A 19,821-nucleotide genomic window follows, 5' to 3' on the forward strand; every position below is an offset into this window, starting at 1 on the left:
AGGGCTGGGGAGTCTCAGTGCAGAGAGTCGAGGGTCCCAGTAGGAGAGAGCTGGGGAGTGCTTAGTGCAGAGAGGTTAGGGTCCCAACAGGTGAGGGCTGGGGAGTCTCAGTGCAGAGAGTCGAGGGTCCCAACAGGTGAGGGCTGGGGAGTCTCAGTGCAGAGAGTCGAGGGTCCCAACAGGTGAGGGCTGGGGAGTGCTTAGTGCAGAGAGGTGAGGGTCCCAACAGGTGAGGGCTAGGGAGCGCTCAGTGCAGAGAGGTGAGGGTCCCAACAGGTGAGGGCTGGGGAGTCTCAGTGCAGAGAGTCGAGGGTCCCAACAGGTGAGGGCTGGGGAGTGCTTAGTGCAGAGAGGTGAGGGTCCCAACAGGTGAGGACTAGGGAGCGCTCAGTGCAGAGAGGTGAGGGTCCCAACAGGTGAGGGCTGGGGAGTCTCAGTGCAGAGAGTCGAGGGCCCCAACAGGTGAGGGCTGGGGAGTGCTCAGAGCAGAGAGGTGAGGGTCCCAACAGGTGAGGGCTGGGGAGCGCACAGTGCAGAGAGGTTAGGGTCCCAACAGGAGAGGGCTGGGGAGTGCTCAGTGCAGAGAGGTGAGGGTCCCAACAGGAGAGGGCTGGGGAGCGCTCAGTGCAGAGAGGTTAGGATCCCAACAGGAGAGGGCTGGGGAGTGCTCAGTGCAGAGAGGTTAGGATCCCAACAGGTGAGGGCTGGGGAGCGCTCAGTGCAGAGAGGTGAGGGTCCCAACAGAAAAATTCACTGATAAACCAGGCACATGTCTTGTAGTTCTAGATCAGCTGAATGTAGTGATACCTTTCGCTTAGTGATCCGCTGCTTCATTCTGGAGAAAACATTTTAAATCCATATGCATTCTGTGTACCCTTGCTCCTTCAGCCCTTCCCTCTCTTTCATGATTGACAGGGCCAGGTTTCTGCATAATCATCTCACCTAGTCCCATGAAATCAGAAAGGAAAGGGAGGGGCTGGCAGAGGAAGCAGAAGGCGCACGGGTGCACAGAATGGCTTGGGCCCGCCCTTGATGCACTTATCTTTTAATTTGCATATGGATTTTTTCTCCAGAATGAAGCAACAGATTACTAAGCAAAAGCTATCAGTACATTCAGCTGAGCTAGAACTGCAATGCATTGTGCCGTTAAAGGCACCCCCGCCGATCAGCTGGTTAATAGGGAAGACTGTGCTCGCATGGAGCGCGACCATCTCTTCAACCAGCTGATCAGTGGGTGTGCTGGGTGTCGGACCCCCGCCGATCTGATATTGATAACCTTTCCTGAAGATATTAAAGTCAATATTAAAATCTTGGAAAACCCCTTTAAGAGTTTTAATGGTCCTGGCAGCGGAAAGGTGTTCTTCTCACGTGCGGTGCCCAGGGTAGATCTCTTCACTGAACGCTCCCATTCATACCCCTCTGGTCTAAGTCTGCCGATTGAGCGCGAGAGTTGTCACTCAAGATGGAGCATGCGGGGGGCATTCAGTGCCAAGAGCCCCGGACGCTGCGTGTGATGAGAACTATCGTGGGCATTTGCGATCCAGATGTAAGGAACATCTAAACATTGCTTCCTCAGTCCTGCCAGGAGTCTGACCATGCACATAGGTATGTGTACACTGCTCTCCTCGCATCGCCTTTAGCTCTGTCAGCAAATTTGAGGGGTCAATAATGCTGACAGACTCCTTGAACAGCTCTCACATGACACTTCAACCAGCTTTTCAGAAGTTCGGAATGTCAAATCTGCCTAATTATGTAGTGATGTGTGGATGAAGAAGCAGAACAGACCTTCAGGAACCTGAACAAGCTGGGTGAAAATCTAAGCAGGGGCTATAGCGCTATGGCCACAGGTGGGGCTTTGGCAGGATTGTCTTCATGGATGTTTTTAACAGAAACAGCATAAAAATGCAGCATGTGAACACTCTCTAATAGTAGTCGTGTCATCCAACTTGTGTATGCTCAGCTATGAAGTGGCTAAGGCGTCATGCACATAAAAGAGCCTTAAAGAGGTTGTCTAAGCTACAGCTATTCATGACCTATCCTCAGATCAATGAAGGATGGTGAGGCCATCCAACACCCATGATCCGGCACCCCACAAACAGCTGTTTCAAGTGTATGGAGCAGAAGTAGAAGGCTCCTTACACTGTGCAGTTTCAAACACAGGTATGCTGAACACTTGAATGGGAGCAGAGCTGCAGTACCCCAGCACGGCCACTACACAGTGTATAGCGCTGTCTGCCTCCAGCTATGTACACTGTACAGTTCCAGGCGCCACAGCTGCCGGAAGCAGCTGATCATGGGGGTGTTGGGTGTCGGACCCCAACTCATTTGATACTGATGACCTACCCTTAGGCTAGGTCATCAATATCTATAGCCCGGAGAACACCTTTAAAGGGGTACCATGAATGAGACTGCTGCACTGCTCCCATTTACATAGTAGTGTTCACAACCACCACCCAGTGTATAATCTGTTCCATAGCGCAGCAGCCTGCTCAAACAGCTGATGGGTGGGGGTACCAAGGGTTAGACCCTCCACCCTAACCTGATATTAATAAGCTATCCAAATGATAGGCCATCAATATTACAGTTCTGGAAACCCTATTTGAGGTGCTTCTACGCCTACAATAGCTGTCGGCTGACAGCTATTCTTCCCCACTCCCTCTTACACATGCACACTCGGAGTTTGTATTGTCCATGGAAAGAGGGGAGTAAGCTGTTGCCCCTGAGAACCAAAGGACTGGGCGGCGAAATTTCATATGCCCGATCCTTCTTACCCCCAACATCCACCGTCACAGTCAACACACTTCCACATACATGATAGTCATCCGCTCCTACCAAATCTGCCAGATTCCGACCTTTGTAAGTGCATAGGAGCCTTTACGCAGGAGGCTGTACGATGGCATACAACTACCCCGTGCCTCCATACTAGGAAGCTGCAGGAACTCAAGGTGCCACCATATGGTGCTCTAGGCATCACTTTATATTGGGGTTAGAAGCAATGCTGGAGCATGATATATATATATTTTTTATTATTATTGCGCAATCCATGAGAAAATCCCCCATATGCCTCCATAATATAAAACTGGAAGCATACCTAATAAAAAAAATGGCCCCCATAGACTTGCCCTATAACTTCTTTTTTATTTAGCTCTCTGCTCTTGCTATGCCTAGAAGTCCAGTTGGAGGATAGCTTTTTCTCTATTGGAATATACTGTCCACTGGACACTGGCATTAAGAGGAACATTTACTAAGAGCGGCAGCTTCCACGCCGGTCATAAGTCCCTCTGCGCTGCCATAGGAAGTGCCAAAGTTATTTAGAGGCGCAGGCCTCTACATAAGTTTGGCGCTTCCTCCAGCAGGCCATACAACAGACTTAACTCTGTGCCATGCCTCTTGCTGGTGTAGATTTAAAGGGGTTATCCAACCCCTATAATGCCCTGTAATGCCCGGGTCCCTTATACAGGTAATACTAAACCCACTACCCGGCTCCCGAGTTGCTGCTGATGCCCGCTCGGCCGCCGCTGCACATCCAGCGATGGGGGGGAGAAGCCAATAGCAGGCCGCGACAGGGAAGAGCCTCCCTAGCATCGTGGGTGACGCTAGGGTGGCTCGTCCGTGTCACGGCCTGCTATTGGCTGCTCACCCTGTCGCTAGATGTTTTGATCCGCGCGACAGGGAGATGCAGCAGTGGCTGTGCGGGAATCAGGAGCGATGTGGGTGCTGGGGAGCGGGATAAGTATAACCTGTATGAGGGGCCCGGGCAGTTTGGGAGGCATAGGTGTTGGATAACCCCTTTAAACTATTTTCGAACGGCACGTAAAATGATAAATGAGACGGTCCTGCCAGCCCACCTGCTTCCCCGCTCATGCCATGCCCCCTTTTCTCACCACTTCAGAAAAGTGGCATGAGCAAGGAGGTTTTGCTACAAAAATGGCATGCGCCAAAATCAGCGACTTTAATACGCCACAATAGTGGCGTATATCACTTAATACATGTCCCCATAAAACCATACTTCAATCAGCTCCTTCTGCTCCATATCATGCTGCCTACAGATAGGACTGTAAAACTGTTTAAAAATAAAATGTAAGAGAAAGCTAATATAGCAAATATATCTGCATAGTTAAAAAAACATGAAATACTTTTACAGAATGTTAAATAGTGCCATACTACATATACCGTATATATATATATATATATATATATATATATATATAGTAATGCTGCAATGTTAAAGAGAAACATGACACAAGCACAAATTATTAAAAAGTGCGATGACTAAATGGCAGTACAATGATTACCTTGTGTGAACTGGTTGATGCTGTGGTTTCCCTTGTCTAAGTTGATAAGGAATCCATGACTGGGGCCTTGAGTAATTCGGATGCGGAGAGAGATGTGGGTGCTGTCCCTGTCTTCTGCTTTAAGGACCTTGTTAGTGATCAAGAAGCCCAAATGACCAGTGCTCAGGATGCGCAGAGTTGGGGCCCCCTTATTTACTGCAATCTGCGGCACCCCATTATCAACAGCGATAATCCGAATCTTCATCATCTGGGGCTGTCGGGTCTCATAGACGGTGTCAGGAAAGACATAAAATTCAGTGTGGATTCCATCAGTCACAGTGAAAGAGAAGCTGTCCTCGGTGGATTCAGTACCATCGTGTTTATAACTGATGAGGTTGTCATTGAGATCCTGTTTTGTAAAGGAGGTTACCGTTTTGCTATTGTTGAATAGGATCTTTCCGTGAACTGGCACCTGAGTGATGATGAACTTAAGCCGTTTATCTGGGGTATCTCTGTCCTCCACCGTAAGTTCAAAGGGGGTGATCAACTTATTCTCACTCTCTCTTACGGTCAGTTCATGGATAGTCAAAACAGGCTTCTTGTTATCAACATCAGTGATGGATATTCTGAATGTGCGGAAAACTGGATTATACCCATCAGTGACCTCAAATTCAAAGCTGTCCATCTTTACTTCATCATCGGATGTATGTGTGTAATAGATTTTATTGCCAGCTAACAGCAGCTGGGTGAATGATGTGATGGGAACCCCTGGCAGATCTGTGCACTCCAAATGTCCACGTACAGGAGCCCTTGTGATGGTGAAAACTAAATGTTCATCAGGACTGTTGAGATCACTGGTGCTAAGCAAGTCAGTTGTAAGGGTTACCTTGCCTCCTTCTTTTAGAGATACCCCTTTGCTAATCACATCTGGGAACACCATATCAATGCCTCCAACAGTCACATAAAAATATCTGTCAATAAGAGGATTTATACCATCGGTAACATCAAATTTGAAGAGATCACGTATTCCCTCTTGGCCGAAGTGATGGTATTGTATTAATTCCCTGTCCACCTCATCCTGAGTGAAGTTCATACCTATTGTAATGTTTTCAAGTTCACCGTTTGGTCTTCTTCGTTGTAAGAGGCCTTGACCAGGCCCATAGCGTAATATATACGTCAAAGACTTGTCATCTGAGTCCAAATCTGTTGCTTTTAATACTTTATTATTAATCAGTTTTGTTTCTCCAATTTCAATCTCCAGTCCATCATTAATGGTCATTCTAGGAGTCTCATCATCCACAGGTATAATCATAATCAGAACGGTTTTGACCACTGAATGTTTTCCATCAGAAAGTTTTATCTCAAAGCTGTCTTCTTTGGTCTCAGAATCATCATGTTCATAAAGGATGGTGGAGCTTTCTTTGATGTCATCCAGGCTGAAGCTGTTAACCAGAACAGTGCCATTGGTTAGCTGGTTCACGATATGCCCATGTTTTGGTGGCTTTGTGATGTAAAAGATAAGGTTGTCTGCTGGGAGGTCTACATCGGCCCCATTCAGTATTGGAATATCAATGACGAGACTCATTCCCTCCATAACAACAAACTCCCTCATGAAGATCTCTGGCTTTTCATCATTGGCAGGTATGATAACAACTGGGAAGAAATGTCTTTGGGAAAGGTTTATGCCATCGGAACAGTGGAAAGTAAGTCTATCCTCTACAGGTTCTACACCTTTGTGGATGCTTTGAACATAATAAATATGTCCCAGTCTAATATCTTTCAATGTAAATGCACTAATAGATGTCCCAGCTCTAGATTTTTCAGAGCCTGGAGCTGGTGAAATATTTTCAAGATATCCAGATGTAGGCTGCACAATAATAGTGCAAAGGATGTCATCATTTGGAGTGTCTCTATCACTAGCTTTTAAATGGGAGGGCGTAATCACATTTTTTTCTCCTTCAATAACTGTGAACTGTTCACCCACAGATACAATTGGAGGCTGATTATCTAATGGAAGAATGGTCACCTGAACACGAACTCCTGTAACTCTATTACCGCCAACAGTCCATTCTTCAGACATGTCAGATAATGTTAAATTGAATGAATCTTCCTTTTTCTGCAATCCAATTTCTCCAGAAGTGTGAGAATAGACAACAGCACCATCTATGATATCCCTTTGAGAAAATCTTTCGGCTGGAATGCCATTGACCAGAATTACTCCAAGATGTGGTGGGTCTTCCACAATGAAGGTTAACATGAGATCATCTGTATCTGTGTCAGTGCCTTGGATAACATTTGATGTGATTTCTGCAGAGCTGCCTTCTAAAACATCTAAAAAGGAGCCAATGGTTCCTGAAGGTAGCATAAGTCTAGGCACTTCATCATCCACTAAACGAACAGTGATTTTAATGATGATTGTAAGCTACGTGAACTCCATCACTAACATCAAGGGTACAAGAATCACTGGTAGACTCCTCACCACTGTGCATGTAGCTTATCCTTCCACTACGTATGTCATCCAGAACAAATGTTTCACCAACATCCATTACGAGATTGGAATACATCACTTGACCATGCCTTGGAGATTGGGTCAGGGTGAAAGGTAATTTTGTCTTTGCCTGTGTCCGCATCTGTGGCATCAAGTTCTGCTGGAGTGATGATGTGACTTCCTCTTTCAAACACAGTAAATCCAGTGTTAACGATACTTGGGGGCTTGTTGTCCACGGGCTCCAAGAAAATAGTAAAATCCCCTTCGGCTATGTTCCCAGACATATCCTCTACGGTATAGTGAAACTGCACTACACGTGGAGTAATTCCAAGCTCCAAGTCAGGTGGTTTGTAGGCAATTTTGTGATGGTTTATCTGAGCTTGTGTAAACTCGGTAACAACCTGTTCTGGGTTTTCAGTTAGAACTATAAATCCCATCAAAACTGGGTTGTTTTCATCTGTATCAGTTGGGGGAATAGTCACTGTGTATTTGAGATCTCTGTCATCAGAATCCAAGTCAGTATATCGAAGAAATTTCCTTCTAAAATGGGTTAGATGATATTCCTGTACCACCATCCTAAGGGTGGTGCCCGGGTATAACTCTGGAGGCAAGTCATCAATAGGATTAATTTTAACAACAAATGTATGTTCACCAGACTGATTAGGAGAATCATTGTCATCTTGGACTCTAAAGACCAGCTGGTCCATGACCGGGACAGTGCTGTGCGGTCCAACATGCTTGTAATATAATTTACCATCTAATATGTCTTGTTGAGTCCACTCTTTTACTTCCCTTTCAAAAAGGTTCAGTTCAGGTAATAATATCCACTCAGAAGGGTCTTGAGGTATCTCAGATTGACGCAATACCATTTGGCCAAGTACTGAGTAAGGTAAGTCCAATATAAACCTTATGGTAGAGTCTTCTGAGTCAATATCTGTTGCACTCAACACAACTGGAGTCACAGGCGACACGTCTTTCTCTGAGATCATTAAACCTGTGTTGGCGTTGACTATAGGAGGCTCATCGTCAGTTGGCACCACTGTTATTGGGAAGAGGAACTCAACTTGGTGCTTTCCATCTGTCATACGGAAGATGATATTGTCACTGTAAGTGTCACTCCCGTCATGTTGATAAATGACTCTACCTTGGTCCAGATCAGAAGCCGTAAAAAATTTGGAGTTCTCAGGTGAACCGAGCAGGTACAGCTGCCCATGTCTTAGCCCATCCAGTACAGTCACTTTAACATGATCAAGGTTGTCCTCATCGCTGATTTGTAAATTCTGGGCACTTGACAGGGGCCGTGATTGCCCTTCAAACAGAAGCTGCCCAGTGTTGTGAGTAACCACGGGGGCAAGCGTATTCATCGGTTTAACAAGAATCATGAATGAGAAAGGCTCGGACACCGCTCCTTCAGTGTCCACCACCTCCAGTTCCACTTCAAAGATGCGTTCAGTGTCAGAGTCCTCAGGTGGCGGTTTGTAAGCAATCCTAAATTCCTGCAGGTCTCTCTGATAGAAGGAGGTAATGGGCAAGTTGCGGTCATCTGTACTTACAATATGCCCCTGTCCTGGACTGAAGGTGGAAGTGATATTAAATATAAGATCCCCGGGGTCAGATTCCAAGTCCTCTGCAGCCAACATGTCAGGAGTGATGGCTGTCATGACAAACTGATTCACCTCCATCATCATCATGGCTACAAAGCTAGGCTTAGGCTGGGTGTTCTCCAGACCTTCCTTGATCCTAACCAGCATTTGAAAATGTTCTTGCTTTAGTAAATTCCCAACTTTATCATGCAACTCCACCAACATTGGGATGTAGTCCTTGTTGGGTGACTGGGTGGAGGCTGTGTGCTGGTAGCGCACCCCTTGTTGTAAGAACTCCCCACAGTCCACCATATGCCCAGCACTGTGTAGCACCCTTCCATACCTGGGCAGTCCAGCAAGGTCCAGCAGTGGGGTGATCCTGCACACCTCAAATGTCCTGTCATAAGTAAACTCCAGGATCTTCTTATCTATGGGGTTACTGGTGCCCAGCAGCTTGTCCACAGTCAGTGGCATGTTCCTGGTGACCACCTCCAGCTGGGTGAACAGCACCTCCACCTCGATCATGAATGGGATGATCACTGTGCTGGTCTGGGTATCGTAGCGGAGCTGGAGCTTCACCCGGTCCCTGGAAGGACTTCGGGCTCCCAGGTGAGAGTACTTCACCTCCCGGGCCCCAAACTCGCAGGGGAACCTGTTAGGAGAAAGGTGTCCGGGTCCCTGGGAGAGCGGGTCATTGCTGAGGACGCTGATGTGACACTTGTCACCCGGCTGCACTTGTATCACCAGGTCTAGGACAGGGTCAAGGTAAGACGGACCTCCCGAAGGGCACCCTGATCCCATGGTTGGCCACCAGGATCTCCTCTTCCAAAGGTCCATAAGTCAAGGGGGCTCCTTCCATGCACCCCTCTGAGCGCCCATGCGTCTCCGGCCAGCAGCAGCCAGAGCCCCAGTGCTAGAGCCCGGCGCATGGTTGTGTCGCAGGGAAGTCGCAGCGTCTTGGACTCGTTCACTTGACTTGCAGCAGGGTCATGGATCGCAGGCTGCAGTGTGAGGCTGCCTCCCCCGAGCCTGCACGCCGGGCTTCTCCCTGTGAGGAGGGTGTCCTCTCCTGGGAGTCCCAGTGCAACAAGTGGGAGGAGGCAGCGGAGCCCCGGAGGAGGCCATTGGTGCGGCAGCCTGCTGGGCTGTCCGTCATGTTGTCACCAGCAGCAGCAGGTGACCTGCCGGGGACAGCGGCCACCCTGCGGGGGAGCTGTCCTACAGCAGGACTCGCTGGGCTCTGTAGTCCCACATACTCTAGTAGACCTGGTTAATAGGGTGCACTACATGCCCCTGGGTCTGCTCTGTGTAACTACTGTATTCAGTCTGAGCGGTGTTCACACCTCCACACATGATGCTGCGCTTTAGTGAAAAACGCAGCTTTTTTGTTTTTGTTTTTCTTTCCTAAAACACAGCCGCTGGGTATTTTTGCAACTTGTATACCGTATAAGGGCTCATGCACACGACCGTTGTTGTTTTGCGGTACACAAGTTGAGGATCCGCCAAAAACACAGATACCGGGGATAAGTCTGGCCCATAATAGAACAGTCCTATCCTTGTCCTTAACGTTGACAATAAGGCTAGGTCTACAATAAGTCGCGCGACAGACAGGGCACAACTACACTGCAACATTTGTCGCGCAACATTTTGTTGCACCAATGTCGCGCGTGACAATTTTTATAATGGTAGTCTATGGTGTTGCACTGCGACATGCTGCGACTGCGATGCGACAGTCACAGAAAAATCCATCTCAAATAAATTTTTGGCGACTGTCGCGTCGCAGCATGTCGCATGTTGCAGTGCGACACCATAGACTACCATTATAAAAATTGTCGCGCAAAATTGATGTGACAAATGTCGTCGAGTAGACCTAGCCTAAGAGGAAATGTTTTATTTTTTTGTGAAACAGACATACGGACGTAAAATGCACACAAAGTCATTTCCGTTTTTATTGCGACCCCATTGAAGTAAATGGTTCCACATACGGGCCGCAAATAAAAGCGGAACAGACACAGACAAAAAATAATTTCCTGTGCATGAGCCCTAATGGACTTCATAAAATGGGGCAGGTTTATTAAAGGTGTATTCCTATCTCCGACATTGAGGGTACATCGCTAGGATATGCAAATCAATGTCAGAGAGTTGCGGCGTGCGGGTACCACCTCTGGGACCCGCTTCTATCTCCAGGAGTAAAGGAGAGCAGCCGTGCATGCGCCCACCTTCCGTTCACCGCTGTGGGAATTCGCAAAATAGACAAGCGCCGACACCGCCGTATTCAGCAGTCCCGTAGCGGTGACTGGATAGGTGGTCGCACATGTGCGGTGCGCTGTCCATTCACTTCTGTGGGACTGGCAAAAATAACCAAGCTTGCTATAATATAAGGGCTCATGCACACAAACGTTTTTTGTCCGTATTTTGATTCCGTATACGGTCCGTATACGGAGCCATTCATTTCAATGGGTCCGCAAAAGATGCGGACAGCACTCTGTGTACTGTCCGCATCCGTTCCTCCGTTCCGGCTTGTCCTATTCTTGTCCGCTTTGCGGACAAGAATATACATTTCTATAATGGGCCTCCTGTTCCGTTCCGCAAATTGTGTAAGGCACACGGGCGGCATCCGTTTTTTGCGGACCGCTAAAAATGGCACGGTCGTGTGCATGAGCCCTAAGACTGCGTCGGGGTGTTTCACGCCTAGCATTTTTTGGGGAAAATAAAAAAATTTTCTTATAAAAAAATTTTTTTTGCAAAAAAAGCTGTGGCCAGATGTTTGCTGAAAGCTCACTGTAAATGATGGGTTTTTGGTTTTCCACATTTGTATCCGTTGCATTATGCGCTAGGTTTGGTGATTTTTGAGACATTTTCCCAAAGGATTCTCTCCCACTACTAAATCCTAAGATTAGGGCTACACGGCGACACTGGGTGATCCTATACTAATGAATGGGATCGCCGCGGCAGTCGCAAGAAATCCAGCCGCATTTCTATGGGATCACCGCTACTCAGCGATCCTGGCCGAACCTGGATATCTGCTATGTGGGTCATTTTACTAGGCTGTGTTCACACTGGTATCGTGACTTTAGCCCCTTCCTGATGCAGCGATTTTCTGTTTTCGTTTTTTGGCCTACGGAGCTGCTTGTAGATACCATTGTGCATTAAGCATTGTGTACAAAAGATAATGGCGTTAATAATGCTCATAAAACAACGACCACTGAACATCAATCCCTGTCACTACCACCTTCATGTCACTTCCAGAGCTTGCTCTGGTCTCCGCCATGAAGATCCCAGTCCCTATTAGGTGATATTAGTTACAATAAGCTGTCTATAATGATCTACAAAGAGGCTTGGACACATTTGGAGTCATTTATCAAACTGATGTAAAGTAGATCTGGCTTAGTTGCTCATAGCAACCAATCAGATTCCACCTTTCATTTTCCAAAGGAGCTGTCAAAAATGAAAGGTGGAATCTGATTGGTTGTTATGGACAACTAAGCCAGTTCTACTTTACACCAGTTTGATAAATGACCCCAATTCTTTCTCTAACTCACACAGAGTTGTCCTTCAACACTAAGAAGAGGAAAACTTCTAGGGAGCCTTGGCTGAAGGACTCTCCCTTCCCTGGGCAATGGGGTAGAAAGCCAACAGGGCAGCGTTATAGTTCTGATAGATGAACTATAATCTGTAGAGACATAGCTGCTAACAGGCCATTTCATCACAAGGCCTGTGCTATTTGTTTTGTGATCTTTCTGGGGAAAAAAAAGTCAAAATGATGAAGATCAGACATTTCATTGTAATAACTCAGTTTCTATGAAGCTCTTGTAAACATTATATGCCCTGGTTGGCCCTCTTGGGTATGCCCCTGATTATTATATGGGCACAGCCCTGTCAGGGGAAAGATTTGATGATTTTCCTCTGAAGCTCAGCAATCGTCTTAAAGGGGTATTCCCATCACAGACAATGGGGGCATATCGCTAGGATATGCCCCCATTGTCTGATAGGTGCGGGACCCTCACCTACAATGAGAACAGAGCGGGGAAATAAACAAAGGGCGCGCTGCGGGGCCGCCAAAAATAGCCGAGCGCTGGCTGGGCTATTTCCGTCTGCCCCAAAGAAATGAATAGGAGCAGGGTCTATGCGTGCGCGGTGTGCTCCCATTCACTTCTATGGGAGAAGATCCTGCATATATGTGTGCTTTATACAGATTTATAATAAGGCGTCCATAATCTAACAGGCACATACTGTACCCCTGTGTGCCCCTCATTTTATAAGAAGGCAGAATACATGAGAAAAAAAATAATTCTTGTATGTTCCACTACATGAAATATTACAGAGGTCTTCTCCCTTGAGGCACTGCTTCCAGTAAAGACTATGGTGCTAGATGATGAGACCGCACTACAACACTCAGGTTACCCCAAGGATTTTATTCTGCAGGGACTCTGTAAAAGGGCACATAGGATACATGCAAAAAAAAATAAAAAATACTCCATTATTGCCCCTTTATACACACTAATTTTGTCTTTATTAAACGTTTAAAAAAATAAATTAACATGAGCTTCATCTGAGGAAAACCCTGGCAAACTGCATGCAGTTCTCATCGCCATGCTTTATGCGGTATTAACCATACCTGAAACGTGACCTCTACATGAATTCTTAAACTTTTAACGGATACAGGCCAGTTAACGTGTAATGCAGTGGGTGTGGGCCCTGAACAGATCTGACGTAGGGCTACCCCTGGCCTTCACCCTTTAACTCCTTTACAGGTATCGGGACACAGCTCCAGGCAAACCACCAATCCGTTCCCTCTTGAAGTAGTCTCTTTTCAGTAACAGCTGACCCGGGCGGGTCGAGAGACACCAATTCTAAGGACAAACCATGTTTGAGGAAAGCAGAGTTAGTTCAATCTGGTAAACAGGCAGAAGGTCAGGGCAGACCTATGCACTCATACAGCAGGTAATGACTGCAGCAATCTCATGCTGTATACCACTGAATTCAGTGATTGGCTGCAGTGATCGAATGCTGTATACCACTGAATTCAGTGATTGGCTGCAGTGATCGAATGCTGTATACCACTGAATTCAGTGATTGGCTGCAGTGATCGAATGCTGTATACCACTGAATTCAGTGATTGGCTGCAGTGATCGAATGCTGTATACCACTGAGATCAGTGATTGGCAGCAGTGGCCACATGCTGTATAAAGTTACATCACCATTACAGCTTGTAAATGCAGACCAGAGGTGAGTACCAGAGCACTGTGCTGGAAACTGTGGTGGATTAAGTTTAGGCCGAATGCACGCGGCCGTTTTCCGCGGCCGAGAGCGGTCCGTGGTATGCCGGGCTGGATTCCTGTTCAGAGCAGGAGCGCACAGCGTCATTGGTTGCTATGACGCCGTGCGCTTCATGTCGCTGCTGCTGTACAGTAATACACTATACCAGTGTATTGCTGTAGTGCAGCGGCGGCATGAAGCGCACGGCGTCATAGCAACCAATGACGCTGTGCGCTCCTGCTCTGAACAGGAATCCAGCCCGGCATACTACGGACCGCTCTCGGCCGCGGAACACGGCCTTGTGCATTTGGCCTTAGGGACACTTGGAAGATTTTCAAAAAAGTTGGACAATCCCTTTAAATAATTATTAATAAAAATAATTTCTACCTTAAACAAACCAGATAAACATACAGTATGAACCATTCCTTAAAAGGGAAGTCCACATTTCACTGCACTAATTCAGAAGAGATCTTATCCATGGAAATGCTTTATACATGTGCAGCCCGGAGGTAAAGCCTGGCAGATCCCTCCACATCTGAGCTGCACCTTCAACCAGCGCAGAGGGAAAGTTCAATCACCACTTATTACCTGAAGAAGTGTGTGGGGGGGCTATTGTAGCCAACCTGAATATATTAAATGTCTTCAGTCCAATGTAGAATATTCTGGTGTGTTTTTCACTAAGCATCTCTGTATCCTAAAAATAGTCAAGTTCTTCATCTTTCTCTAGGGTCATAATTCCCTCTGCTCGGTCTGTTTTTGGAAATTGCTGCACATGCCGGTCATGTCATGCATAATTAAAATAAATTGTGAACCATGTCCTCAGTTGCTCTTGGCCGGTGCACCCAGGTTCAGGACATAACCACCCATATTTATGTATATTGTTTCTTCACTGCTTCCGCAACTACTCGACAGGTGACGGAGAAGCAAAGTGCAATATCAGGTAGAAGCTGCAGAACAACCCAGGACCAGGACAATGCTTATAACTGAGCAAACGGTTCTGTACGTGGAGTTGTCCAAGTTAATTGCCACTTTGCCCATTTTTTCTTTTAAATAAGAAAAAGATGATATGCTCACCTCTGTCTCCATGGCAGTACTTAGCGCTGCCGATGTGGTCCTCCTCCCTCTGCTTGTATATAACGCGGGTGTACATCATGTGACGGCTTCAGCCTATCACTGTCCTCAGTGGTATATGGCACAAGATGGCTGAGGACAGTGATTGGTTGCAGCAATCATGTCATATACCTCCATGCCACCGCTACAACATGGTTGGGGGTGTCCTAAATGCCAGAATTTGCCAGCACAAATGTTGGTAAGTGTGCCCTATACATATACATGTATCTGAAGTGAAGGGTACCTTATCGGGAACCAGGTTTGTCTATCATAGCCTATTAAACAGGACCCTTTATGTTATAAGGGAAACCTGAAAAGATATCATGCAGTAACTACTAGGTAGCAGATTAGGGGCAGTTGAAAGCAAGTTTGGGCCCAGGGTCCAGGCCGCTGACAACAGGACCCCCTGTACTGCACCGATGGGGGTCCTGATTACAATTGTACAAGCAACACATATTAAAGGGGTTTTTCAGGAGTAGAATATTGATCTATCCTCAGGATAGGTCATCGATATCTGTCCAGTCGGGCACCCTCCCCCCAATCAGCAGTTTGAAGAGGCTGTGGTGCTTTGGTGAGTGCTGTGGCTCCTTCCTAGTCCAGTAATGTCACCTTCATTGGTGACAGGGCTATTGAATGAGCCTAGGCTGCAATACCAAGCACAGCTGCTATACACTGTGCTTGGCATGCTGCGAGGAGGCTGCAGGACTCATTGGAGCGCAGTGGCCTCTACAAACAGCTGATCGGTGGGGGTGCCAAGTCTTAGACCCCACCGATCAGGTATAGATGACCTATCCTTAGGATGGGTCATCAATAATCAATACCTGGAAAACCCAATTAAATTTTGCTAGCTAGTATACATTCGAAGCAGACCTTCCACCAGTCCTGACATTACAATATAAGTACCTGGGTGAGGGGGGAACTAACTCTCCTTAGGGAGAGAGCACCTTAATCAGTATTAGAGGCAGAGCTTGTTAAGAGCTCATTTGCATCCCTTCCCTCCCAATATAAGTACCTGGCACTGTAGGGCATTATTAGTAGATGTCATGGCTGTCATTTTTTTCCTGATACGCTGCTCTATTCCCCCACTGTGCCCCCCGTTCTGGTTTTCTGTATGCTAATAGATAGCATTGGTACAGGGAGAAGGAGATGCCAGTTTTTCTCAGGGGGCGTCTCCTTCTCAATCACAGGGGAGCGCATCACAGCCAGGGAGAAGGTACGTTTTTCTTCTCCATGACGCACCCCTACTGTGATTGGACCGCTCACAGCCAGGGAGAAGGAGACGCCCCTGAAAAAAGCTGGCGTCTCCATCTCCCTGTACTGATGATATCTATTAGCATACAAGGCACCAAAACAGAACGTGGGGCAACAGGGCAACTGATCTGAAAAATTGCAGCCATGACATCTACTAATAATGCCCTGCAGTGCCAGGTACTTATATTGTAAAGTCAGGATCGGTGATAGGCCCTCTTTAAAGGGAGTCTTTCACCTATACTGACCATTATAGAACACTAACACCATTATCAGCATTATAGTCCCCATATTGGAATGCTACTTACTGTTTAGCTGTCCGTCGCTTATTTTCTTTAAAAAAAACACTTTTATTCAATATGCAAATTAGGTCTGAAGGTGCCCAGGGGTGGCATACAAGCGACCGGTGCCCAGGCCCCTTGTCGCTATTCATATGAAACCCCTCCCCTTTCTCCCCTCTGGCCCGCCCTAGGTTCTTCAGAAATCCAGCACCAGCGCCATTGACAAGATTCGCCTGCGCACTTCATTCCCTATTCCGGCACATGCGCATTAAACGCTCTTGTGCCTTTGCCCATAATGGGGAATGAAGTGCGCAGGCGCGGCGAATCTTGTGAACGGCGCTGGCACTGGATTTCTGAAGAACCTAGGGCAGGGCAGAGGGGTAAAAGGGGAGGGGTTTCCTATGAATAGCGACGAGGGGCTTGGGCACCGGCCGCTTGAACGCCGCCCCTGGGCACCTTTAGACCTAATTTGCATATTGAATAAAAGTGTTTTTTGAAGAAAATAAGCGACGGACAGCTAAACAGTAAGTAGCATTCCAATATGGGGACTATAATGCTGATAATGGTGTAAGTGTTCTATAATGGTCAGTATAGGTGAAAGACTCCCTTTAAGTGGTCCTACTGCAGAGACCATTGTATCTCCGACTGTAGGGTTAGATTTTGCCATCTACAACAGGTGGGCCTGGTGTTTATTCCCCTTCATGTGGTTTTGAGGTTCCTAGGGTCAATTTTGCACCCCCTTGCAGTTCCTCTAAAGATGGAGGTTCTGCATAGGTTCATGTCAGTGCAACCTAGTAGCAAGTGGGATGGGAAGATCAGGTCTGACCCCCTCTACTGTGGCCCCATAGCAGCTGCACAGATTGCCTCTCTGGTATGCATGCTTTTGTATGTGGTCAAGGAGAAAACAAACTATTTCATACAAAAATGACACATTTCGAAAAAAAAAACACATAGAGTGGAAATAAAACTGCCCTAAAAAAAAAACTTTGCATTGAAAAACAAAAAAAAGTATTGGGACAAAAAGTCTGAAAAGTCATAAACAGACCGTGCTGCAACCTAAGGGGCTGAAAACCTGCAGAGCGTTCCCACAATGTGAATAGGAATTCATGATTTGTCATTACTGCACATGAAACACCTGACAAATGCCGTATTTCATATATAAAATGTAGCCAGAATCCTGGAAAATAACTTAGTGCAGGAACCTGGCCCTAGAGGTTCTTCAGACACAGCGTTGTATGAAATGCTTTAATCTCTGCATTTCTCTTTACCGAGTTGTATTTGAAAACCCGAATATAGAAGTATCGTTCGTAATGGGTGCACAGAGACAACAAATGGACATTATTTAAACCATTTATCTTCCTTGTGTTTGTTTTGCCCTGGAATATGACACGATACAGACACATTTCTCAGGTTATACACGCTTGGCTGCACCTTCTGAGGATCTAATTAATTGTCATTTGGGATCACCGTGCTCTGCAGCGCCACCTAAAGGCAGGAATGCTGCATCCCATTAACTGCAATCCTGGAGATATGCCTCTGATTTATTTGCACACTGCTGGTTCAGAGGAGATTAAATCTAGTGTATACAGAAACATTACAATTACAAGGAAACTTTAGACAAAATGGAAAATAAAACCTCTTCTGGAGTCTTAAGCTGTTGTCCATCTACTCAATGATAAAGCTGGTGAATGTGCGCTCTCCAGATCTCCCTGCCATTTGTAAAAAAAGAATTGTGCCACACATCAAATGAACAAAACTGAGGCTTATTAGGCCGTGCCTACAAATCCTCTCATAAGGAAATACAGTAAGACGCAACATAGTTGGAAGACTTGGTTTGGGTTCAGAGCCACAACTCAGCGTTTCAGGACTCAGCGTCTAACATCCAGTGAAGTTATTTATTATTACTCTACCATGGTATGCCAATGTACGTCTGCAGCACCCAGGTAGAGCCATGTGTGCGCTTGTGTAAGAGCTTAATTAGGTTCACAGGGAATAAGGTGACGAGGGTAGTACTTGGTCATGCTCTTCCAACCATCAACGTCCATCAAGTTCCCTTGGATGAACTTGATTGACGTTTGTCTTTTTTCAACCGTATTAACTATGTAACTATTGTTGGACATTTGTAGCCATGTTACATATCTCATTGTCTTGCTGGAAGCTCCTATCTGCCCTAGTCCACCCTCATGTAACTTTATAGCCAACATTCATCTCTGACATGAGAGGTGGGATGGAGAATGGGGATAGGTACAAATTCATTATGGGAGTATAGAAGACTATGGCATATCACGCTCCTCTCAGTTTATGGCAGGCACTGACATATTGTGCGGCTATGGCTGCTGTGTTTTCCTCTTCCACAAAAAGTATGGATATATTATCTTCCTCCTCCATGGAGGTGAAGTCTCCAAAGAGATTAGACAGTCTCCTAAAGAGAGTGTCCCTCACTTGGACAGCACAGCAGGAAGTGGGCCTCATTCTCCATGGCCTCCTGGTCGCACTGCGGGTGCATACTGCTTTCACTGGGCTTGTAGTTCTGTCTGTGCCTCCCAGATTCGATGAGCAGGCTGTGTGTGGTCAGTCTGTAATGGCTCAGAGGATTTTTCGGTGTCTGGGGTTGGGTAGTTTTTCCAGATATGAGGATAATTTGTACTCCATCTATAGGCTTTGGTATATTATCAGCTTCTGTGATGCTCCTCCAGACACTGATATATTCCTCTTCGTCCTTGGATATTGTCTTTTGGATGTCACATTTTGTCAGGCTGTACTGGTTGGTGGCTTGGTCAGACTTGGTTTGGGTGAATAGTTCTGGAGTGCTTCATTTCCTGGGCCTTTTTGGTGTAGCAACGCTTTGTGGTGGTAGAAGCAGTGGCGTAGCTACAGGGGGCGCAGCTGTCGCAATTGCGGCCGGGCCCCTGAGCCAGGGGGGCCCACGGCCCCCCACCGTCTCCTATTCAAAATGTGATCTAATAGTGCCGGGGGCAGTGCGCACAGCGCAGTAGGTAGCTCACGTGTGTCAGAGGGGGCGGCCGCGGAAGCAGACATTGAGTGAGGTCTGAGTGACTGAGTGAGGAGGAGACGCCCGGAGGCGTGGTTTCCGCGCATCTCCGGCTCCCTCCCAGTCAGACACTCAGAAGCAGCAGGCGGCAGTGACTGTGCGGACGTGCGGTGGCTGGCGGCACGAGGTGAGTTTTGAATAGCCTCTGGCCGGGCCCTCTACAGTACTTTATAATACAGATGAAGGTCGCAGTCAATGGGGAGGTGTGGAGACTAACGTTGGGGGAAGTTTTAGTAAACAGGGATGAATTGGGATTAATGACTGAACTGTGCTGAGGGAAAATAGCCCTCAAAAATGAACATAGGCTCTGAGGGAAAATGTTCTATCTGTGAGCTGTGGAAAATTTTCTTCAAAAATAAAAGTTAAAAAGTAATAACCAATGACTATGAGTCTTAAGCAATATGTCCGCCATTACTGCGCACAAAAAAGTGGTCACCCTCCTTTCCAAGAACACCGAGTGGAAAATATCAAATGCCGCTTTCCCGAGTGCCCCCGTGGGCTTCATGTATTTCAGCAATGGCCTGAC

General features: G+C 46.8%; 1 protein-coding gene across 1 annotated transcript in view; it reads right to left on the reverse strand.

The window, feature by feature from the left end:
• Positions 1-9,379, reverse strand: part of FREM2 (FRAS1 related extracellular matrix 2) — a 188,168-nt gene extending 178,789 nt beyond the window's left edge. The window contains 5 exon segments of the mRNA XM_044283639.1: positions 4,296-6,696; positions 6,698-6,874; positions 6,876-9,113; positions 9,115-9,192; positions 9,194-9,379. Of these exon segments, the coding sequence (XP_044139574.1) occupies positions 4,296-6,696; positions 6,698-6,874; positions 6,876-9,113; positions 9,115-9,192; positions 9,194-9,274 (4,975 nt within the window). The 5' untranslated portion in view covers positions 9,275-9,379.
• Between the last annotated feature and the right edge of the window lie 10,442 nt (positions 9,380-19,821).

Source organism: Bufo gargarizans, chromosome 3 (genome assembly GCF_014858855.1).
Source record: "Bufo gargarizans isolate SCDJY-AF-19 chromosome 3, ASM1485885v1, whole genome shotgun sequence".
NCBI lineage: Eukaryota > Metazoa > Chordata > Amphibia > Anura > Bufonidae > Bufo > Bufo gargarizans.